At 38.7% G+C, this 25451-nt stretch overlaps 1 protein-coding gene across 7 annotated transcripts in view; it reads right to left on the reverse strand.

Annotated features, from left to right (window-relative positions):
* LOC129428603 (caskin-2) overlaps positions 1-25451 on the reverse strand; it is an 88872-nt gene that overhangs the window by 40494 nt on the left and 22927 nt on the right. For all 7 annotated transcript variants that reach the window (XM_073856858.1, XM_073856859.1, XM_073856861.1 and 4 more), the window contains exon 3: positions 12323-12374. In XM_073856858.1, coding sequence (XP_073712959.1) covers positions 12323-12374 — 52 coding nt within the window. The remainder of the gene's footprint in view (positions 1-12322; positions 12375-25451) is intronic.

A 25451-nucleotide genomic window follows, 5' to 3' on the forward strand; every position in this document is an offset into this window, starting at 1 on the left:
AAGTGGACGAATTTTTGGCGGCCTTGAAAAAACCACTAAGAGCAAAGCATTTGTGATTGGCTACGTTTTTAAACTAGAAGAGACATAGCATTTTGTTGCAATGTGCATGCTTCGAACGTCTGTGTACACGTACAAGTCAAATAAACGAAGCTTTGCAAGGCTGTGCATGCAACTGTGCACATACGTTCGCATAAACATAAACAAAACTACATATAATCTAGGCTTTATGCCATACTCACATTATACAGTACTTAACTGTATTGAACCGTACTTGTCCACGACTAACCCTCTTTTTTAAATATATTAAATCTATATTCATTGAGTTTAATCGAGAATCGAGTATAAAAACCGACTAGAGAACCGGAACCGAAAACTGAATTGAGAATCGAAATCGAATCGATTTGATAGCTTGTGAATCGAAATCGAATCAATCTGGAACATCTGAATCGATACCCAGCCCTACAAATATATTTAATGGAAATATCTCATTAACACCCTGCCCTCTATACTCTATCAGCAAACCAAATGTTAGAAAACCTAAGGTCCTGTGCCCACCAAAGTGTTTAAACACTATTCTGAAAATATCCTTGTACGATGCGTTGGTTGGTTGGTGTAGTATTGGTCCCACCCCTCCTCCACTGTGATTGGACGGCTGAGTGAAAAGTGACATTGGCGAGCCCAGCATTATTGATGGGTAAAGTGGACAATTTTTTGTCGGCCTTGAAAAAAACACTAAGAGCAAAGCATTTGTGATTGGCTACGTTTTCAAACTAGAAGAGACATAGCATTTTGTTGCAATGTGCATGCTTCGAACGTCTGTGTACACGTACAAGTCAAATAAACTAAGCTTTGCAAATTCTGCGCAGAAAATGCTTAAAAGGTTCCAGGTTTCGTCTGGTGCTTGTTAGATGTGGGGCTCCAGGATAGGAGACACAATCGTTCCTCTGTGCCGTCTGTCTTCATACATCTTACTGACCTGCTGTAGACAGGACATGACAGTCCTGTATGGGCTTAAAATTGCTGAATGAAACCTGTGTTGTGAAAAAGCTCTCTCTCCTCATAACAGCAGAATCACTTCAGTCCTCTCAGCCTTCACACACTCCCCTTCATTTGTGTTAACAGCTCTCAAAGAAAAAACAAGGGATCTGTGAGGAGAGATGGCTGTTTGCAGTGACCTCTTCCATACTCACAGAAACCTGTGATCTGTCTTCACCCCTGCAAACTGAAGCCGAGGTGGACGCCCACTCTGGCAAGAAACTTGGATTTCTTTTTGGTCTATGTACGTAAAACTATGCCATGCATCCTAGTACTTTTTAGTTTTTCTACTCATCCTGACTGATAGGACACTTGGCTGGCTGTCTCCTGCCATTTGCAATACACTGTTAAAAGTTAAGGTTAAAGACAACACTGTAAACCAGTGCTGCCAAATGTTTTAAGTAGAAAGGCTGCCTAAATGTGGTAGAATTATGTCATAAGCTAATTAGCATATGCATGATGTCATTGTGTCGTATTTGCATTCTGTCGTGGTGTCAGTATCTGTTTTGCTTCTTTCCTACTGCTTCTTTCAAAACAGCCAATGTCCATTAAAGCTTTCCTGATTCACTATTTTTCATTTCTGTTGACAGATGATATATCAAGTATGAAAGCATGAGTTATTTGAAATATGTACACTACAGTACCATCTACTGTTAAAGTTAAAGTTTGTCCAAAAAGTATATAGATTCAGAGCTAGGCGTTTTCTGTAAAAAGTCACTGTTTTAAAAGTCACTAAATCTAGCAAAAAAGTTGCTATGTTGGCAACACTGTTGTGAATATAATTATAATGGTACGTTCAGGGTTTTATTGTACATGAAACAGTAGCTGGGATTTCATCACCCTGATTTTATGCACACTTTGAAGTATCGCATCAGAAACGAGTGATGGAAACGCCAAATTTCGAACAAAAATCACTTATTTCGCAAACAAGTTTTTACGCTCGCTTGAGGTGGTTTTTCAATTATTTAAAAAAAGAGTAAATGCAAATAATGGGTGATGGAAATGCATTTGCCGAATATATTCTGACGTAGCGAACATAAAACCCATGGGACTGATCGTCTAGCTGTTTCCGCTGTCGTTAGCTGTAATATATATATGGGGCTCGACATCGTCACAATGCCCTTGCTGCTAGTGCCTGTATCAAAATTTCAGCATTTCTTCTTCTGTGTACAGAATTCAGTTTTGCAATTAAACGCAACAATTAAACTATAATAAATGTATAATTTGCCAAATTGTAACTAAATGCAGTCCTGTCTCCATTTTCTGCGCGTGCCTTGTTTTATTGTTATACTTTGGGTTACTAGGTTAACAATACCACCGTCATTCGCTCGAACAACTTGATGAAAATTAGGGCTGGGTATTGGCAAGGGCCTCCCGATACGATACACATCACGATACATGAGTCTTGGTACGATACGTATCACGCTACAATACATTGCGTTACATGTTGCGATACATTGCAATATTTTTTCTTTTTTTACCAAAAATGTAAAAAATAGAGCTGTGTTTTTAAATTTTCTGCCATTTTCTCACACCCTCTAACTTCTGAGACATTGACCGAATGGCTGTATATGGCAGACAACTGGACAGTGACAACTACAGCAGCAGCAGAGGAGGTCGTTTGACGCACAGAGGGATTTGATGGTTTTTAAATATATCGATAGTAGATATCAAAATAGCGATACACTATCGACACGGCTAACTATCACGATAGTTGGCTGTATCGATATTTTTGCACAGCCCTAATGAAAATGTACTTAACTCGCATTGGTGTGTTTTTTTCTTTTCTGTGAATTTTGATAAAATATTATGAATAAACATTTTTCACTTCCATAATGTTGTTTCTCCCTTCTAACTCACTAGGGTCAACCCTGGCACGTGCGCCACAAACTTTTTTTTTCAATCACTGTGCAAAGAAACTTAGATTACTCTGCTGATTTTGGACATACAGATATGATTTATACATCATTTAAAACATTAAATTATCTTGTTTTTTGTCAATTTTTTGGCTCATTATGCAATCTTTGTTTCCTCAGGTGTCAATCACAGATTATTCAGGAGCTTTCACACCTTCTCGCATATGGCTTTTCTCAGCCAAAAGTGGCTTAGTAATTATAAATCAATATATTGTTTTATGTGAATGAGTAGGCAGAATGATTTTCACATCATTTTTAAGCAAAAACGCTAGACTACTAGATCCTGTTTTGAAAAATCTTGTGAAAACATGGGTAGCATGGGTTTTGTTGACTTATATCAATGAGTTAAAAATGTAGCTTTTTCAAAAAACATTCTTTAACATTTTAATCTCAAAAATACAAACGTACTTACAAGTTGCTCAAACAATATTGTAGCCCAGTTTGTGCTGAACACAGTGTTGTAAGACTTTGCCATTATTATATTTTTAAGCAACTGAAAAAAGCACAAATGTCAGTGCTGGTCAAAACTGCTCAAGGATACAAAATCAGCCAACACCCTAAAGGGTTAAATGCGCACACAAAAATAAATAAATATTAAATGTTCTTTGAAGAGCCGTCCCTTCTCAATTTGTTGGGTATTATTGCTTCTGGTTTGTACCTTTTATTTCCCAGAATTCCAACAAAGTATGTTGTCCCCCAAAAAGGTCTAGACTATATCATCAAGGGTTTATGAACATATTTAGAAATAGATGGTTAGAAATATTGATAATAAATATATTTTCTGAGAAATTATGTTTTAATTTTGGACTAAAAAGTCACATCCATAATGCTGGAATTGCTCATCAGCCTCTTTTTCAGTTATCATAAATTCATTGTACTTTTCCACCCCTTCTTTCCAACCACCTGCTACATTCTAACACCCACTTATTAAGATCTACTGAATTGTCTATGGATAAAACCAAGTCCATATCTCTTTCTTACATGTAATATATGTAGTTTTACTCAAAAAACATTACATTAGACTAGTCACGTTGATCTTTTCACCACCATGCAGAGAGCTATAATCTCAACTGACAGATTGCAATGTAGCAAGTTTGAAAAATGCTAATAATATTTAAGATCAGAAGGAAAGATTATCAGTAAATATTGTCCCAAATATCAGTTACTACAAGCTTCAGAAGACTTGCTTACATACACTTGTGTACACTTTTGTTTAAAATATGCACTGCAATTTGTTGAATGTATTGAAATAATGTCATATTCACCAGATACACAAGAAAAGCACAAGTTAAGCACTACGGGAAATATCAACAACGGGTCAGACAGTCCGCTGACCACCCGCAGCCATATTGAGCGCATAAATGCACAATTCGGAAAAGTTCCCAGAGCACAGCAAGTGGGCTTGTGCTACAAGCTCTGTCCACTCTCGCCTTCATTTCTCGGGACGTCAAGATAGATTTGATATGTCCTGGCAGCATGGCCCGAGTGGACAAAGGACAGAGCTCCAAAGAGTCCCTCTCACACCGGCCAGGCATTCATTCACATACATTCCTGGAGGTTTGCCATGGAAACGTCCCCCAACAGTTCCCCAGAAAGTCAAATGCGGCTCAAATACTAATTTGTCTTACAGGCAGGCAAAACCTTGGCTGTTACACCACTATTATTTGCTGAAACCCCAACCCTTTCTCACTTTTTGCTCTTCGCCTAACAGACCTGGGCATGCAAAAGTTTTAAACACATCACAATTAAGAGTAAAAAATGATTCAAGCTGGTGTCATCATAAGATGCATGCAAGAACAAGACCCTAAAAGTAACAATGGATTTGTAGAAACTAAAACTTAATGTAAAAACATTCATTCAAGATTTTTCATAGATAAAGACACTGAAATAATAGAAAATGGTGGCTTTAACAGAAGGACATAGCAAAGGTTTGTCAGTCATTAAAGGTGTATACGTTATTGTTAAAAATCATAAAAATGTTTTAGCTTTCGAATCAAGACTGCTGTGAACAGCAAAAATTGTTCATCAACATAGACCTCGTTATATTTAAGAATACAAAAATAAATATTTTAACTAAAAAAAAACATTTTTAATAACCTTCTTTTGATTTTTGTGTGAAACGTAGACACTAAAGATACAATTTGTAATTTTCGCCGCTACAGGTTGTTGTGGCATAGCTTGATGGCGTTGTACCTCACTTTCAATATTGATAGCAGGGTTTCCCGCCAAAAATTTGTTAGTTAAGGTGGTAGGGTTGGGCGGGTGGTTGGGGCCGGGGGTGTGGCAATCAAAGGGGCGGGGTGTACGCATCATGATGATTTTTTTTTATTAAAAACATAAAATTCTTAATTTTGAAGAAATTATGACAGAACATGAACACATACTAGATTATTAATTAATTAAATGTTTTAAACAGATACCTCTAACAGAAAAAGCTGCGTGATGAAGTGAAACTAAAGGGTTAATAAACACAAACTGAAGCAGATGTTGTAGAACGTCTGGCAAACGATAATAGATAGCGCAAAGATTGTAAAAACGGATTATTTCCCACTATTAATTACATTATCTTAAAGGAGTGTAACTACTGTAGCATGTAAATCATGCACATAAATAAAGTAAGCGAGAGCGCTCAACAATTATATCGAATCAACAGGCACTTGAAACCTAGCTAGCAGGTTGCTCAAACAACAAAAAAATCACCAGCTAACTTACACCAGCGAAATTTTTTTATTTTTTGGACGATCTAGTTAAGGCGGTAGGGTTTCCCAGCTTAGGCGGGCCGCCCAAACTGCAAAGTGGATAGGATAGGAATCCATCTGGCAGACTTCATGTTCATGAATTACGTACTGAAATACAATTTTATAACCGTTACATTAAAGTGTAAGGAACAGAGCAGCATGCTAAACATTACCACAGCATTCTGCGTACTTACGCATGCAAACTACTACTACCGCATGCGGCACCACGCAGGTTGATCAGTGTATGGCGTGAAACGAACACGAGATTACTGCTTTTAAATCGCTATTGTGATACTTTGATGTAATGCCGATCGGTCTACACAGTGCCACAAAAGCTGAATATGAGAATAAAACAGACAGGACACCGTGAATAGGGGCTCGCTGTTTAAAACTAGAATTTTCTGAATTGAAGAGTTGAAAATATTTGGGATAACGTAGCCACACATGTGAACAAAATTAACACTGTGCTAGTAGTTTTTGAATACCTGAATGCAAAAATCTTACATATTGTTTCTTTAACAGATTGTGCAAGATTCACCCATATACCCTGAAGCCTCTGCCCACACATGGGTGAGTCTATGTACTTTAACACATGATACAGGTCTCTGCATGATCGTATTACACACATTGTGAATAAGCTTGTCTACATCTCCTCTTATCCTGCTTTCAACTTTTGTCAGAAGGTTTTATTGGCTAGAAATATTATGTAACCAAACCCAGTAGATACCAAGACAACTTCACAAAACAGATTAAAACAACATGACCGATGCATCTTGTTTAGAGGAGTGGACTGCTCTTGTTATCTTTATTCAGATCTGTCCAGAATATTTCCAGAGGTTTCTTCATTTCAGCCACACAACAACTCCCATAAATCTCTATCCATCATTGCTTGTTTTCCTTCTGGCTTTTCCATCCAAACCAAATAATGGGTGTTTGGTGCTTTGTAAACACTCCTATCTAATTTGTTACGGTCCTTATCCACACATGCCCATCTCTGACCCCTCGAGTGGCCGGCCCTCTTTTCTTGTATATGACAGAGAAGTGGGGGTAGAGTCGAAAACAAGCATCAAAATGTCACTAATGCCTCAACTGTAATATATGAGGTCAATGTAGCGTTTTACGGCCCCATAAGAGGCCCTTCTTATCTCAAGCATAGTGTTGACACAGCATGTTTTAATGGACTGTGGGAGCAGCCATACTTCACTTTAACATGAGACACACAGGTAACATGTAGCTAAAAGGATTTAGACGCAAATATAAACACACATTTTAATACTGTGCATGGTTTACAAAGTTGGGCAAACACCATTTTTCAACTAAGATTATTTCAGGTCATCCGAGGAAAATGATTCATGCGAAAGTGCAATTGAAAGAAAACGAAGTAAGAAACAACCAATAAAAAAAAACACAAAAGCACAAAAAAAAATCCGTTTACTTCCACAATTTAATATCAGCCTTGCGTTCATATCAGCAGCCAACCGCACAGCAGTCCACAAGAATCGCACCCCAGACAACCCTTTTTTGGCGGACATGGATGAAGTTCCCGGGTGCGCACATGCACTCTAAAAATGTCTGGGTTATTTTTTACCCATAATGGGTAAATATTGGACAGAACACGTGCTGGGTTAAAAATTGACCAAATGCTAGGTTATTTTAACCCAATTGTTGGGTTATTATACCGGGTGGTTGCATAACAACAACCCAACATTGGGTCATTTTTGACCAAGCATGGAGTAATTTTTAACCCAGCACGTGTTCTGTCCAATATTTACCCATTATGGGTCAAAAATAACCCAGCCGAGATTAAAAAACAATGTTCACAACAACCAAACAAACTGAACACTAAATGAGCTACTGTGAAACCCCTCTAAAATGATACTTGCAGGGGTATAAATCCTGGGCGGGATGGGGGGACCTACTGGTTGCCCCCCCAAAATTGAAAAACTATGCTGTGTATTGTAAGCAATACAAACGCAGGGGCAAAAAATGGCATTTAAGTTTAATCATATGAGTCCACTACCTCCCTGCTTTCCTCTTTCATATCACCTACACACAGAAGTCAGACTAGAAAAAAAAACAAAGTTAGTAAACTGTTATTTTATTCAATTAAACATCGGATAATGTGATTCTTTTCTCTTAAATATGAGTCATTAATAAATTAGTCAAGACGAGTTTGCCATGTTAGCGATTACTAGCTTGTTTGGTAGCTTGTTTTGGACAGATAGTAAGTCAGCCAATATAAGTAACAAGGCAATAAGCCTGTGTGTAAACTAATATTAGGCTAATGTTTACATTTGTGTTGTGTTGGTTTTGCACAATACGATGTTAGATGGCAGATCAATGGGCTGGCTGCAGTTGAATATCAAATAAAAGACGTCCTCTCTGTCACTGACAAAACCAACAATATGTGATCGACGAAAGATAATAAAAAAATTATAATATGACAGCGTGGTACACCAACGTGTAATCACAATTGGAATGTTTGTTTTGATAATTATATTAATTCATTTGCCTATTTATTTATTTATTTAGGATGTGAGAAACGTTTATTGTAGACTAAAACATTACCACTATAAACCACTAAAATTTTGGTGTGCACACTAAAACGTCTAAATGCGGCTGAAAGTGCCAGGCAGACGCTGACTGTAGACACTTGCCTGCTTTTTCAGCTGAGTGCTTTGGTTGCTATGATATTTCCCACCCCTCCTTCACTGTAATTGGACAGCCAAGTGAAAAGTGACATTGACGAGCTATACGTTTCACTCAAAGTTGAACATTTTTCAGCACTGAGCACGGAAAAACCCTCCAGCTGCTGGCTTTTTTTTAAAAGCGCAGGGCTTTCATTCACTGTCAAAAATAAAGGTACGAAGCCGTCACTGGGGCAGTACCCTTTAAAAAAGGTCCCAATATGTACCATTTAGGTACAAATATGTACCTTTAAAGGTACATTTTGGCAGTTCAAAGTACTAATATGCACTCTTTGGGTACAAATGTGTACCTTTTTGAAAGGGTACTGTCCCAGTGACAACTGTTGTACCTTTATTTCTGAGAGTGTTGGAAACAATAAAAAACAAACATATCCCGGCCGTCGACATAAACGCTTTGGTGCACATGCTACCGAATCGCTGTGGGTTGCCATTGTGAAGCGCATTGTGCTTGCTAGTACTGAGCTGCACCTAAAAAGCATCTGATGTTTCCTTGTCCTTGTGTTTTTCCAAATAAATCAGATATTTTAATCCATCTACGTGTTAGGAACCAGGACCCAAACATGATCAACTTTTATATTTTATACATATTATAACAACTTTTGCTTTTGTTGTTGGACAGAGAAAATGACAGTGACAAGAAAAATAGACAATAGATAATTTTTATTGCACCAAAATGGCAAAAGTTTGTAAACAATTAAAGGTTTATTTGGGACAAAACATCTTTATAAGGATTGGGTGCTTAAGAAAATAATATCACGGTGCTCCATAATAATAGTAGTAAGGTTTCATCTTTATGTAGACATCTCCTTACAAGTAAAATTTTAGCTGTATTATTCGTGTCCCCTTCAAAAATTTATCTTGAGAAATTTTTATGTTTTATGTCCCCTCCCCACTCTTATGTGAAATTTACACCCCTGCATACTTGTGTATGGATCTGTTGTTCCTGACAAAAAGCTACTCTATGACTTCATACATCTCAAAATATAGTTCACGAGTCTTGTGATGTTGCATCTTTTTTAAAGCTTGAAAGCCTCAGTCCTTCACTGTAACAGCGAGGAACAGAAAACATCTTGTGTTTCCGAGGGTCAGGGTTTCCACACCTTAGTTAACTTAAAATTTAAGGATCTTTCAAGGACTTTCCAGGTCCAATACCCTCAAATTCAAGGACTAAATGTGGGGACACATTTAAAGTGAGAGCAAGGTTACATCGTGTTACCTTTAAAGATATATTGTTACAGTTCCCTTTCGAGGGAACTCGCGCTGCATTACTGCAGTGACACTTTGTGGTCACCTTCAGGGGTAAGTGCGTCTGAATGTGTATATCAAATTCAACCAATGATGAGGCTTAACGACAAAGACAGGGTGACGCGGGAGTATATTGCTATCTGAAATATTGCCAAAGACGGCGTTACAGGGATGCAGGAAAGACTCTCAGGGAACAACCGTTACATACGTAACCCGAGACATTTTCATTTGTCAAACACAACTGTGCAAAAAAGCATTTTGGTATGAATCAACATTCGCATACGGAAAATATAAGCATTTAAAGCGAACAGTTTAGCACGTGTGCTTAAAAGGCTAAAAATTTTATGATATTATCCTACACTACACAGGGAAAAATATGGATTTTTTCCAGAAAACCTCTTGCATAAAATAGATTCAAGCACTTTCAATGACCTGTATCTATGTATGTATGTATGTATATTTTCAAAAACTTTCAAGAATTTCAAGGACCCGTGGGAACCCTGGAGGGTGAGTAAACGATAAAAGAAAAGGTCAACATCTTAAAACCACCAGAATCAAAATATTACAATGAGAAAACTTATAATAAATGTGAACATGAAAATAAAAGTCTCGGGCGTACAGAAAGCTGGGCTGAAATAACAGAGTCAGTGGATTGTCCGAATGAATCGGGTTGACTGGAAGGTTAGAGATCTGTGTAAAGGGCAATGTCAACATGTTGCAATGATTCTACTGTGATTCAACCACCCAAGAAGTTGGCCTTTACTGTCAGCATTATTACAAAAGAAACAGAATGGCAATGATTTGAATCACACAGGAAATCAACATGTATGTACACGATCAGACCCACTCTCATGTGACAGGATGAGGCTGTGATGATGTTTCTGAAGATCACAACCAGCAGACGATCACGACCAGAGAAAGATCATGACCAGCAAAAGAATGAATCTCATAAAACCCATGAAGTACATGTTACATATAACCCTGAAATCAGCATTGTGACATTTTAACACTTAAATGGCCTTAAAGTTCCTGTAAAGTCAATCTTAAGAACTGTTTCTAAAAACATTATAAATGTATTGTTGAAACACACCACAAAGACTGTTAACTATATAGTACTAAATTGTGGAGAAAAACGTTTTTTTTCCCCACCATTTCTCAGTTCAGGATTTTGCATGCCCACCTAAAACAGTGGCTTGACGACACACTTAAGAATCGCGCATGGCCCCGCCCCTAACACAATCGCAAGCATCCATTCAGGTTGTATCTGTATTTGTAATGCGGCTTTCACACAGGACGCGTTGTCCGCTGTACTCGCTGCTGGGTTCAGCGCAGCCAAGCGATTCGTGCTTTGATGGCCAGACCACAGTAGGCGGGGGTTTCTATAAATTACTACAGTGTTTATATTTGCGTTAAATAGTGGATGAGGAATACAGAGACTGATGTTGCCCGTCTCCATTTCACGTAACTTTAAGCTGCCTAACCTACAACAAGCTACCTGACTTAAAACACACCTGACATGGCAACTTGAATTGCTGCGTGTTTCCATGACACGGCTTTCCTTCCGATGTCTCTGTACAATCGTAAACTTGTATTATAAAGCTCCGGGAATTCGGAAACACACAGTATATAAGCTTTTTGTCCATTTTGATTTTGATTTGCTTGTTTGGATGCCCCGTTTTTATTGGCCGCGCTGGTAATCGTCAGAGCACAGTGCAAAAGTTAAACTATTTTGAACTCTGAGGGGCTGGACACACCAAAACTTTTAAACACGGCTGAAAACGCCTTGAGGACGCTGAATACCAGCTGTTTTTCAGCTGAGTGCCAGCTTTCTTCAGCTGAGCGCTTTGGTAGCAGTGATACTTCAGCTGCGAGCCGGTTGGTTGCTGTGGTAATGTCCCGCCCCTCCTCCACTGTGATTGGACGGCCGTGTGAGAACTGACATTGACGAGCGGCGCTTTCCTCCCAAAGTTGAATCTCTTTTAACTCTCGACGCTCAGCGCAGAGTGCGGAAAAACCGCCGAGCGCCGGTTTTCAGCGCAGAAGAAAACGCTAGCTGCTGGCTTATTTGAAAAACGCTGAGCTTCCTTTGGAAACAATTGAAAACATGCGCCGGCCGCGGGTGTAAAAGCGTTGGTGTGCACGCCCCCTGACCGCTGCGCTCACGATTTGCTCGACGCAACTACAAACCGCCCTCGTGCGACGCAAGCCATTGAAATGAATGGGTTTCATAGCGCAGTGCACACCGCGTCCTATGTGAAAGCCGCATAAGTTGAAAGAGACACCAGCTTTTCCGCGAGTGGGCGTGGTTTCATGACATACAGCGGACACACTCCTTGACGTTTTTCCATCATTCGAATATAGTTGGGTGGTTGTGGTGTGACAAACTCAGAACACAGGGACTATAAATACAGAGGTGCTTTTCTGAGATTCATCCGCAACAGTTCAGTGCATTTGTTTAGCAATTTTTACAATGCATATTTTTCCAAAGTAGCTTTGCAGAAAAAAAAACCTGGCAAACGGCACATATGTCGAGCCAAAGGCAACAATGTAAGCTCTTTGAGTAGATCAGAAAGAAATCCCAAACTGGGAAGTTCTTCATCTTCTTAATGGCACAAATAATTTTACTAAAGCAAACATACATTGACTGTATAAACACACTGACCACAGAACAATGACTTACCCATCTGCATCTTGATAGTTGATGTTCAGCCTCTTGGTGGAGCCCAGTAACTCTACAACAGAGAGAAAAAGAGAGAGAGAGAGAGAGCAAAGAACATCAGCTTACAATGATTCATAAACAATTAAAAAATTGTAATTCAGTATCAGAAGGTGCTTATGAAGTGCACAGTATGACATTTGAATGTCATTTAAATCAAACACAAAGATTTGCAATTTATTTTTTAAACTTTAAAAAACTATACAGACTTTGTTCATACTGACAGCCAGAACTTGGAGTTTATTCAATTTTAGTTTTAAACTGAGTGATTTAAGCCACATGTCATTTCAGTGGTTATTCTTTCTTTCTTTCTTTTTAATTTCTGCAGTTTTGGTCCTCCATAGTTCATCTTCGTATGATTACATGTTAAAAGTGTAACATGCAATACATACTGTACGAGGTTGTGTTCATCATTCTGGCATGTGTCTATATAAACCTGTAGGATTATAGTGGGCTCAGATGAGAACACAGGAACAGACCCAATTAACCTCTACATTAGCAGTTTGCTCCCACGCTCACACTGACCTGGACTGAATCTACAACAATATCCTGCAGTTTGGGTGGTCACGCTACCAACATTTAAGTAGCTGAAATCAATGGTCTATATCCTACAGGTTAAACCTGCCTAAGTTCAGATTTTCCCATGAGGGAGGAAGGGATCCAGACAGATGAATCGGTCTATAGAACCTAAGAGATTCCTAAAAGCTTACAAGGAGATATAGGACTAAATAACAGAGTCTCTTCCTGGGAACAACCACAGAAAAACACTTCATTAACCTCTAACCTCTGTTTGACCTAACCGACCAGCTCAAGGGGTGTCAAACTGGCAGGAGGTTGGACAATGAAAGAGCACTCTACAGTTTTTACAATCTTTGATCTTTAGCCCGTGAGAAATACAATTTTGTCATTGCAACACATGGACAGTGTCCCAGAATCTGTGAGGTATCAAGGTAATTTTAGCCACTTTTTAAAAAGCCACTATTATTTGATTCATGATTTTACATTTTCTTTGGTGTATCTTGTAAGTGTGTATTACTACTAGGGATGCACCGAATCCAGATTTTTTAGGTTCGGCCGAATCCCGAATCCACCGTTTAAGATTCGGCCGAATCCGAAACCGAATACCGAATCCTACTCGCATCTTTATTCCATTAACACAGTAAAGCACATTAATGAAGTAAACAACGTCCACAGCAGTGTATTTTTCATTTTATTTATTTTAACTTTACATTATGCCAGGATGACAAGTTGGAAAACTATTTTGACAATTACCATAAGCCTATGCATAATGAAAGCAATGCGTTGCGACACGCTCGTTTTTCCAATAAGCAAGCAGCTCCGCGCTGAAAACTATATTTAACTTTGAGTGAGAAGCTCCGCTCGTCAATGTCAGTTTTCACACAGCCGTCCAATTACAGTGGAGGAGGGGCGGGACATTACCACAGCAACCAACCGGCTCACAGCTGAAGCATCACAGCTACCAAGCGCTCGGCTGAAAAACAGCTGGCATTTGGCGTCCTCAAGGCGTTTTCAGCCGTGTTTAAAAGTTTTGGTGTGTCCAGCCCCTAAGGCTCACCGAAAGAAAAAGCTCATCTCCACGTCAGCACCCGATGTGTGTAATCAACGGCCGCGTGACGTCGACCAGCGTAGCGCAACCTAGGGTTTGGTTCGGTGGAAAAAAAATCTAGGATTCGGCCGAACCCCGTCAAAAAGCCCAGTATTCGGCCGAATCCGAATCCGAATCCTGGATTCGGTGCATCCCTAATTACTACATATGCAAATGATGTGCAAAAATATAAATCCCAAAGTATACGATGATGCGATTTATCGTCTGCAACTGAAATCTCTTTTCTTGGACTCCAATGCGTTTTAGAGAGGCAGAGTATAGAGGAGAAACAATGTTGTATGATATATGGAAAATAATGCGTTTTTGAACCGTAAACCCTGCGAACACGTAGTGTTACACCAAATACACAAAATAACGTTGTTTTTAGCATCATAAGGGGCAGTTCACATTTCGCGTGTAAAACTGCGCAGGAAAACGCGTTGGTAGGTTGGTTCTTGTCACATGACCTCCGGTGCGCTTGCAGCATTCTGAAAAGTTAAGATGTTTTAACTCGATGCGGCACGGATGCGCCTGGAAATAATGTTCACAACACAACCGTGTCACTTTCAGTATGAGCGTGCCTACTGCGCGCCTACAGTTGAAATAACAAACTTGTGCGTGCAAAAGATGCGAAATGTGAATCGCCCCTAATAGGCATCGCACTAAAAGTAAGTTTCAATATTTTTTAAATATAAAAGAGTTTCAGTATTTTTCCTATTTAAAACTGGACCCTTCTGTAGTTACATCATCTACTAAGACCGACAGAAATTAAAAGTTGTGATTTTCTAGGCAGAGATGGCTAGGAACTATACTCTCATTCTTGCGTAATAATGGCTGCAGCAGGAATAGTGATATTGTGCACTGCCCGAAAATAGTCCCCTGCCATTGAAAGTAACCAAGGGGACTATTTTCGGGCAGTGCGTAATATTACTACGCCTGCTGCAGCTCGGTCTTAGTACACAATGTAACTACAGAAGAGTCAAGTTTTAAATAGGAAAAATACCGAAACTCTTTGGTTATTTTTTAGCGCGATGCTAATGGTCTAATCAGATTCAATAGATTGTGCTAAGCTATTCTAAAAATATTAGCGCCAGACCCAGAGATCACCTGGATGGATTTCAAAATGGTAAAAATCAAATGTTTAACTCTAGGGGAGCTGGAAAATGAGCATATTTTCAAAAAAGTGTAGTGTTTAATAGAAATACTTTGTGCCACATTTGTACATGACCACGGAGTGTTATATCAATGCAAATAAATGAAAAGATTAATAATAACACAATATATATAATAAATATTACATTTAAATATATTAAACTTTCATCTGGGGATTACTTAACCAACAAGCTCAAACACTGAGACCACCACAGCCTATCATATAACTGGCAACCCTTACGTCTGATGAAAGAACAATTAAACCAGACCACAAAAGCATCAGAGGAACCTCTAAAGGTGAACCGATGTTTGTATTCCAGGTTTGGAAAGGTCAAAGTTCAAGACATTGGGGGCATTGGGACAAAATAGGGACTAGAACGCAGACACTGGATACACCTACGACGAGGGGTCACGGCAACGACCCGCCCCCTATTCTTATTATGAAGCTGTCACAGCGCTGACCGACCAAACCAAAAAACTCTTTGAAGTTTAACTCACAATAGTAGTTTATTGACAGCATCTCAATACAGCATAGTTACCTTCTTAATAGAAACCTTTTAAGCAAAGCAAAGACCCTTCATCGAGGATGGGAATTGTAAAGAAATATGGGTACTACTGAGTCCGGTTCTTGTAATATGTTTAACCGATTTCATAAGATTGTCTATCAGAAAACATTGATCACGCTACACATTTGAGCTGCAAGACAAAAGGAAAAACAAATACAAAGATGTTTTGTCTGAGATTTGTTGACAATTTCAGGTCTGACTGCATCAGCAGAAGAATGCAGATGTTCGTGAATCATTGTATCATTCTGTTAAAGTATGTTTTCTTCATCCCCAACTCTAATCTTCAGACAAATCTTATGGGGGGGGCGAGTCTTGGTTTCTCTAAGCCACTGATGTACTTTCCTAAAGCTATTTTAATGCTGTTTATGAGTAAGCGCCTCCCCTTTGGTTACCCCACTGGTAAGGGCTGGGAATATTTTCGTGTTTCATGCTAAAAATGGTAGGAATAATGCAGAATGGGTTCTTTGCCACAAGAATTCATTTGGCCGATTTTGCTTCAAACAGCCCTTGAACTAAAAACGTAACTTTTTTATGTTTTTATGGACCAACTTAATTTAGGCAACCTCTGCTTATATCTAAAGTACACAATTATATGTTCATCCATGAAAGAACAGCCACACCTTTTAATACTATAACTGACAAAGCGTCGGAGCGTTATAAACATACACACCCAAGAGAAAAACATGGTGACGAGTCATGATCCATCTCAAATCAACCAGAAGCTCTATCACGTTGATAACATCACTTCCTAAAACAATTCCTAAACAAGCAATCAAATCTACAAACCCAAAATAGATTGCATTACGTCTCAAATTTGATCTCTTTGAAAAATAGCAAACAGACCTTGAATGGGAACATAATGACTGATGAGTTCTGATGGTGCAATTGTGGTTCAGACATACAAAAAAAAAATACAAGTTTTAGGTTTTAACATAATTAAAAAAAGACACGAATATTAACAATAAAAAAATGCATTTCCTGAATACATAGAAACATGTAAATGTTTATTAGTAATTATTTATTGTCAGTGTTCTAGTGGAGAGTTGGCAAAACATGCCTTTATTTACAGTACCTCTATTTTTAATGCACATTAGTCGGACCTAGTATTTCTCTGTGATTTCACATATCTTTTTAATCATTCATCTTTTGGTTTCCTGCACAAGTACATTATGTACACTATGTACAAGTGCAGCTATGACCCTTGAGCTGAAAGTTTGTAAATGTTTGATTTCTATACATCGGCGTCTTCCTGCTTTACAGCAAACCTTAACAGTCACGACCCACTGAAACAATGACTTACTGACAGATGACCTTCCTCTTCAGTAATGGCTACTCAAAAACTCTTTTGATTACACAGAAGGAAAACAGTGGAGAGGAAGAGGTGGACTGTTAACATCTCCGGCCGTTATGTCTCAAATGTGTGAGAGCTGAAGGGCCTCGGCAGAAATTCTTGGTCCGGATCAGAGGTGACAGATTCCAGGCAGTCCACAGTTCCATTCCAGACCTCTTACCCTGACACTGGAACAGTTGGAAACATTGGCGGTTTAGAGAAGGAGAAAGACGTTTCCCTTCCCCTCTTATCTACTGTAAATGAGGCTGACGACAGCTACCGCTCTTATCGGAGGGTTGGGAAAACAACAGTTCCAGTCCGAAACGTAGGCCTTTCCGAGTCCCGCTGTGTTCACACAATGTGAGAGGAGATGCTTTACCAAGAAAATGATGTTGAAGTTTTATACCCTACGTGACCAAATGTATATGAACAATACCTACACATTAATGGGTTTGTGCACCCTGTACGTATAAATATGATAAATATGACAAATTTTCACCCTGTTTTTCATTCTCTGATTAAAAAAAATCTAATTTGTGTGCTTCCCCTTTAAGAGCTTGGTGTACTGCCAACTTCTATGATTGGCAGACTACATGGTGAGGCTAACTGTGGGTTCACACCAGCCACATTTGAGGTGTCAAATTCACGTCTACCGCGTCTAGTTTGCCGCTTGTACATTTTGAGTTTACTTGCTTCATTCGGGCGTGAAAGCCGCACGAGAAATTCTAGTTATCGAGACATTCACGCGGAAATTCCCGTCATGGGAGGGGTTTCTGGCACTCCGCTCACTTCCTGTAATCACGTCACTACTAGAGCAAGCTCCTGAAAGTTAAACATTTTTTAATTTGTGCGTTTCCCACGGCAACGCTCAATTCGCACAAACTAGACGGAATTGCGTCTACTGCACTAAATGCCTCATTCGCGCCACGAGACCTCCAGACCTTCACATTGACTTAACATTGAAATAACTCACGCTTGATGCCTATGCCGCGGCTGGTGTGAACGCAGCATAAAACTGCAGTTTTATTACAGAAACAGCTTCTCAAACTGTGTTTTTAAGCGTGTGTGTTTATTCATGTCAAAGACAGCCAAACAATCTAACAGGCACAAGGATAAAAGTTTTCACCACTAAAGGAAGCATATAAATGAATCACTAGCTGCGTTTCTAGAGCTGGGCAAGGGAGTGCTGCGATTCACATGCGTATGTCATCGGTAAAGTCGGTTCAGTGATTGGTAGTGAATCGCCATCACCTCCTTTGAAATGGAGCGGCGTTTGCTGCGCAGAGCCGTGTTTCACCGGGAGGCTCTGCAAAATCGTGTTCATAATTGTGGAAAATCGCCTTCGATGGTGTATGCGATTTTGCCTGGCTTCTCTGTGAAATAAGGCTCTGTGTAGTAAATGGCACTCGATCTGAACAAGGTGGTGGCGATTTACTCCTAACCGGCTTTACTGATGACATACACATTAGAATCGCAGGCGATTTTTTGCCCAGCTTCATGCGTTTTCATAACCCTTCAAATTGCACAAATTGAAATAGCAAATTGAAAATGCGACCAACGGAAACACAGCGATTTCGCAACTCCAATATATTGCAAAAAAGTTTTTGCACTAGGGCAAGGTGGTCTTTCCAGCAATTTAGACAAGGAATATACGGCAAAACTGCAATAGTTTTTCCGCATTTACAAGTCACCTGACATGCGCAAAAGTCACATGAACATTCTTTAAAAATGGCCAGAGTATGATTGGAGGACAAGACAGAGGAGGTGTTGTCAATTTCATGCGGCATCACATTCGGTAGTCGACTGCCCCCTATGCTTTTAAAGCGCTCTCGCTTTATTTCTATGTCATACGTGTGTCGGTCGTATGAGGCCGAACTCAGCCTCCATGGTTTTTGGAATGGAGCAAAATTACTAGGGATGTCCCGATACCACTTTTTCATTTCCGATCCAATTCTGATACTAGAATTCCGAATATCAGCCGATACCTGCCCGATACTACTGTAATTAAATGTGTATAGTGTTTTCTGCTACATCTAGTATAATTTTAAATGTCCAAAATGCCCGGATCGGCCCCGTTACCGATCCAGAATATCGAATTGGGACATCCCTAAAAATTACATTTTAGTCGCATAACATCGGTAAAATGGAAATGTCGTAATTTCGCAATAGTTTTTTGTCGGCATTTAGAAAACAACGCTAAAGTTTAGTGCAAATCTTTAATGGAAATGCAGCTAGTAGCACTGTGTTGTGTCAGTGTGCTATTCACATCACTAATCCAGCCTTTTTTTTTCGGAGAACAATTACATAAATTATTTTGTTATTGAAAATGAGGGCATTTTAAGCTATGAAACTTGCAGGATGTATTAATGATACGAAGACCTGTTATTTGTCAAAAGATCAAGGCAAATGTAATGACCCCTTTTACTCCAGTGACAAATAAAATACTACAACAATGGCGTTACAGAGAATAAAGCATAAAAAGAAGTCATTAATAAATGGTTACTGAATAAAGTGTGCAACAACTCAAAGACCAGACCTAAACTTCACTGAAATCCTTGCAGCCATTCTCAAAATCTAGGGGAAGCCTTTTATATGAAAGGTTGAAATTAAATTTAATGGTTTTGTTATTCAATTGCATAAAGTGAAATTCAATTATAAAAGATAGAGGTGGCGTTTGCATATCCAAATACTTCTGGCCATACTTTTATCCTTACTTTGGCTTTTGACGTGGTTAACTTGAAAGACAAAACAGCCCTGAAACATACCCCCCCAAAACAATACTTTCTTGATTAAATCATAGGAAGCATGACATCACAGGAAGCGGGAAGCAGGTCTTTTCTCAAGAGTCCTAGAAAGGTAACATCTTTATTCTTTAAACACGAATAGTCTGGCACCGATACAGCTCAGCTTTTAACTACCGACAGAAATCTTAGACAGCAAGCGGAGCATCAAATTCACCATCCTTTTCAAAGTCTCCAATTACAAGATGACACCAAATTCTAACCAGTTTTCAACTTTTTGTTCTTGGCTCTTCAAACAGCGCATGGATTGTTTGACACACGTAAAGGGTCACAGTGAGAGACATGGTGGTGCAGCCCACTTATGCTCCAGCAGCCAAAGACAAACCCGCTGCAGTACACCTACCACGTCGTTTGGTGGTCTTTTTGTTTACTTGTTGTTTTCCAGACGGAGGAATGCACCTCCTTTTGTAAGCCACTTTTCCGGTTTGTGCCATCCCAAACCGGAGGTGAGGGGGTTTGGATGGTTCACACAGACAGTGGGATTGTTAGAGCAAGGACGGAGGGTGCAAAAGCAACTGTGACCCTTGGCGTGATTAGGTGGGGGGTCTGTTGACACAGCCCCCATCGAGAGCAGCCGGGCTTTCAAGGACCTGGGATAGGCCCCTTATTACACTTCCTTCCTCAGACCATTGTTCCAAAGAGCGCTTGTGTCCTGCCCAGTAAAACCCTTCCAAAGTCTCAATGCAGGAGATGAGATCTCCGAGTAAGCTCACTCGAGAAACACTTTCCTTGTGCTTCTCTATTGCATGAACAATATGCCCAACAATGGAGAAATAAAATATTTCCCTGTTTATTTATCAAGTTTGTCAGAGCGGTGGCCTAGCGGTTGATGCATGTCGAGGCTCATGTAGACATTGCAAGTTCAAGTCCAACTCGACTTGACTTCCCTACTATGCAACATTCAATGTATTGGTGCAAATATCTTTCATTTCATTTAGTGAAAAACTAGATGACATGAATTGTTTATTTTTCACTAGATTTTTACCTTTTGCATTTACGGAAGCAGTGACTGTTTGGGTAAAAGTTATGACTGAAATGATTGATTTTTTAAATTATTTCAAGCCTCTTCAGATGATCAAATACATAGAACTAAATACAGAGAAAACTGAACAGCAAATACGAAAAACAAACTCAAATACTAAATATAGAGAACTAAAGATGAAAAATACAGATAATGTATTATTCTGTCCAGCCCTGATGAGCAATGTAAGAAGGTAAATGCTTATCATATCGCAATTCAAAATGCAATCCCTATGCATCACATACAACATATCATAGTCTTAATTCTTAAATACCCCACAAAAAAAATGAATGGAAATAAATATGAAGTGGAAAGAGATCTGTTAAACAGAGGACTTTAATTAGTTACACACAACCCCTGCAGTGCCACCAAAAAGATCCGTGAAGCATTACGGGTAAAAGCAAGGCCTGTGGACAAAGATAAAGGTGAACTACTCGCCAAGTTCAAAGTAATCTTCATTCACACATGTAAACCTCTCCACAATGGAATGCAAAGCCTCATGGCAGCCTGTTCTCTCCTGATGAAGCTTTGATTACAAATGTAAGGAAGAGCTGGGATAGTATTTAAAGTGTGTTGTGACGTACAGTATTTCAGAGTAAAACAGAATATCAAATGAAGAAAATAGTAGGCATGGTTTGTGTTTTCCACTGTGAATTAATTGAAAAGTAAAAGTCATACACCTAGGATGGCATTAAAGCTATAATATGTAGATTTTTACTACAAGATATTTCACAATAACAAAGGCGAAGCTTACTGACGTTATGAAGGACAATTGGAGATCATCCAGAGACGTATGGAATTCACCAATCACACCTGGCAGCACCACACGCATCAGCCGGCACATCAAAATGTTTGTTAACGTGGGCGTATGTGAGTGCGGCTCATCATCCTCCACCCATCCTTGGGAAGCATTTTTCTTCTTGTTTTATTGACGGGCGTTGTTTGAGTGATGTGTTAAAGATATACTGCCACCTGCTTTACCAGAGGTAAATTTAGCAAACATTAAATATGGCCAGAAGGATTTTTTTAAAGAAAGACTAAAAATACTGGAGAAATACGAGAAATTATTTAAATGGGATGATGGCAGGATAGAATTGTAATGCACAACAAAAAATGACTTTCTTTCTTAGTATTTTTGTCTTGTTTTCAGTAAAAACATCTAAAAATTCTTAAATTAAGATGACCTAGGTCCTAGGAAAATAAGTCTAGTTTTAAGACAAAAAAATAAAAAATTTAAGCAAATTTTTGCTTAAAACAAGCAAAAAAAAATCTCCAAATGGATTAAGAAACATTTCCTTGAATAAAGTGTTTAATATGAAAAAAGTAAACTTATTTTAAGAAAAATGTTCTTATTCATTGTGCACTGCAAAAAAATGATTTTCAAAATAAATTCTTAGTATTTTTGTCTTGTTTTCAGTAAATATATCTAAAAATTCTTAAATTAAAATGCTTTATCTTGATGAGCAAAATCACCCAAGAAAATAAGTTGAGTTTTTTTGGGGTGAGGAAATTTTTCTTGAATTTAGTGTTTTAAAAAAAATCAAGATTTTTTGCTTACCCCATTGGCAGATTTTTTGCTTGTTTTATGCACAAAATCACCTAAATTTGATATTTTTGGTCTAAAAGCTAGACTTATTTTCTTGGGTTGTTTTCCTCATCAAGAAAAAGCATCTTAATTTAAGAATTTTTAGATATTTTTACTGAAAACAAGACAAAAATACTAAGAAAAAATGATTTTCAAGAAAAAAATTCTAAGTATTTTTGACTTGTTTTCAGTAAAAATTAAATTAAGATGCTTTTTCCTGATGAGCAAAACGACACAAGAAAATAAGTCTAGTTTTTGGACAAAATTTATCAGTTTGGGTGGGTTTGTGGATAAAACAAGCGAAAAAATCTGCCAATGGGGTAAGCTAATTTTTCTTGAATTTTTTTTTGTTTAGTGTTTAAGAAAAATGTTCAAGATTTTTTGCTTGTTTTATGCACAAAATCACTTAAATTTGATATTTCTGGTCTAAAAACTAGACTTATTTTCTTGGGTCATTTTGCTCATCAAGAAAAAGTAAAAAATAAATTTGTAGATATTTTTACTGAAAACAGACAAAAATACTAAGAATTATTTTTCTTGAAAATCATTTTTTGCAGTGTAAAGCCACTGAAAGAGTGACTATAACAAGGGAGACAAGGGGCGAGCCATGACACAGGATTTCCTTTGGATTTACAAATCCTTGGGAACTTTTGGGATAATGTAAGTACACAACTGCATTAAATATATCATACTGTGCAAATGTTTTTTTGGATATTTTATTACCAAAATCTTACATATTGTGGCTTTAAGGCGAGTAAATTATAGGTAAATTTTCAATTTAAATCTGTAAACTATTCTTTTAATAAAACTGTAAACACATGCCAGTGTTTCTTGTACTATTCAGCATTTTTCCTTTGTGTTGACCTCACAACAACACCAACAAAACACAACTTAGTGTTTTGGTATAGTTTAGGAGGCAATGCCTCCCTAGTAATTTTTTACAGTCTGTAACCCTGAGAATGTCAACAGTGTCGGTCTGGGTAGAATCAAGCGGGCTCAGTCTAGGATTAGCATCAAGTTTAGAGAGCAGCAGGTTTGGTATGCACCGAGTCTGTACTGCCCTACTGCTGAGGTTTGGGATGCCCTTGCCTGCTTGGGGTTAAGCGGCACAGCGCGTAAATAAATAATCGTTGCAGATGGGCCCAGAGGAACCTGTGGTCATGCATGAAGCCAACTCAAACACGCAAAGCACTGCCTTTAAACACACACTTGTACCGAATAGACTCAGAAAAGGCAACAGGTTACTGTATCTACTTAGCTTAAGAGGTCATTCTAGAAATAATACAAAGCTTTTGTAGAAAGTTAATCCATCGAATAGACCTTTGACAACAAGAGGGAGAGCTTTTATCTTGTGTGCCGCATGTCTTGAAGGATTAGGTTCGTTTTATTCACGCTTTAAGTGCTGGAGATCTGTATGGGTCTGTGATGTCCCCTAAAAGGCTCAGCGAGGTAAAGTTGTGTGTTGCTTTTAGCGGTCAGAATAAAGAGCAAAGGTTTTGCAGAGGATTAGAAAATCAAAGTTTTCAGCGTGTTGGAAACAACAAAAAGAGTCAGCTCCAATGATTTGTGTTTAGCCTATGCCAGAAAACCAATGCTAAAGCAAATTAAAAGTGCCTTGACTAAGACATTTTGCCGAATCGTTGGTGCAATCATACTTTTATTTATAAATAAAAAAGGGACCAATCTCAATAACATTGAGTGGAAGAAACCCCTACATACACAGTTCAACTTATTTTGAATCTTTGCAGTACCCAGGACTGGACGATATTGACCAAAATTCATTTTGGGATGATATTGTGATGCGCGATTTTAATAAATGTTTAGATGCAGGTCAAAGGCTTGAGATGTCACAATCACCTTTATTTACACAGTCAGTGTATGATAAAAAACCTCAAAGACATGGTTTTCCAAGGACTGTCTCATCCCATATCCTGCTGGGGAAAATTCGCGGAATATTACCAAAACTCGATGTACCACTCAGCCCTAAAAATAGCATCACAATTCGACAGGCTTTTGCTTTTTACAGAATCCCACAGTCACATTAATACAAACCACTTTAGAAAAAAACCCTACATAATTCAAGATGGTTTAATTTGCTCTCAGGCTCAAACTGTTCTACATATTAAACTGCTTCTCCCATAAAATGCACATCTGCAGTATCCAATTAGATCAAAAACAGTCTATAAGATCTAGCCGAATGCATGAGGAAAAACAGGAATTCTTACTTTTAAAACCTTAAATATAAGCCATGCATTTTAGAATTGGCAACAAAGGTCCCTGCCATACTATATAGAGACCATGGCCGCCTGCCACCGCCAAAGCCTGGATCTGTGGTCTCTGGAAAGCTATGCATATCCAAACCAAACACATTCCATGTTTTATGTCCTCAAAAACAATCCTGGTTATCCTTTAAAGTCAGAATAAAAAATGAACTTTGGGAGCCAATCTCATCCTAATAAATCAGTAATGAAAGTCAGCGGGTGTGTGAGCTGTGTATACGATAGATTTCTAAGCTCCTGGTCCACTGAATGTCTATAGGAGACTTGTTGTCAGAGAGCCAGCGGTACCGCTAGTGGACGTGTCTGTGACTGCCCAGCGGTCGGCCAGTGTCACGGAGGACGGAGCGCAAGACACACACTTTCATCTCTGTGCCAACTGATGGGGCCCGGCAGCTGTGGGGCCGACCGCTGAGGAGAGCAGACAGAAGGCCCCGAGACTCGTAAGAGAGCTTTCACACACGCTTTTCATTTTTCACAGTTAAACACCCGTAAATTCACTGATGGGCAGGCCCACATAAATTCTGTATACATTGAACTGGAACGCCTGTCATTCATAAAGTCCCTGTGTTTTTATGTTCTGCTCAAAATTTTTGCAGAATTGCGCATGCCTGAATTTAAAAGAGTCATTTACTCACATATTTTGGAGTAAATTTACAAAAATTTTACATTTATTTTCAGGGTTCCCACACCTTAGTTAACTTCAAATCAAGGACCTTTCAAGGACTTTCCAGGTCCAATACCCTCAAATTCAAG

Source organism: Misgurnus anguillicaudatus, chromosome 19 (assembly GCF_027580225.2).
Source record: "Misgurnus anguillicaudatus chromosome 19, ASM2758022v2, whole genome shotgun sequence".
Taxonomy (NCBI): Eukaryota; Metazoa; Chordata; class Actinopteri; order Cypriniformes; family Cobitidae; genus Misgurnus; species Misgurnus anguillicaudatus.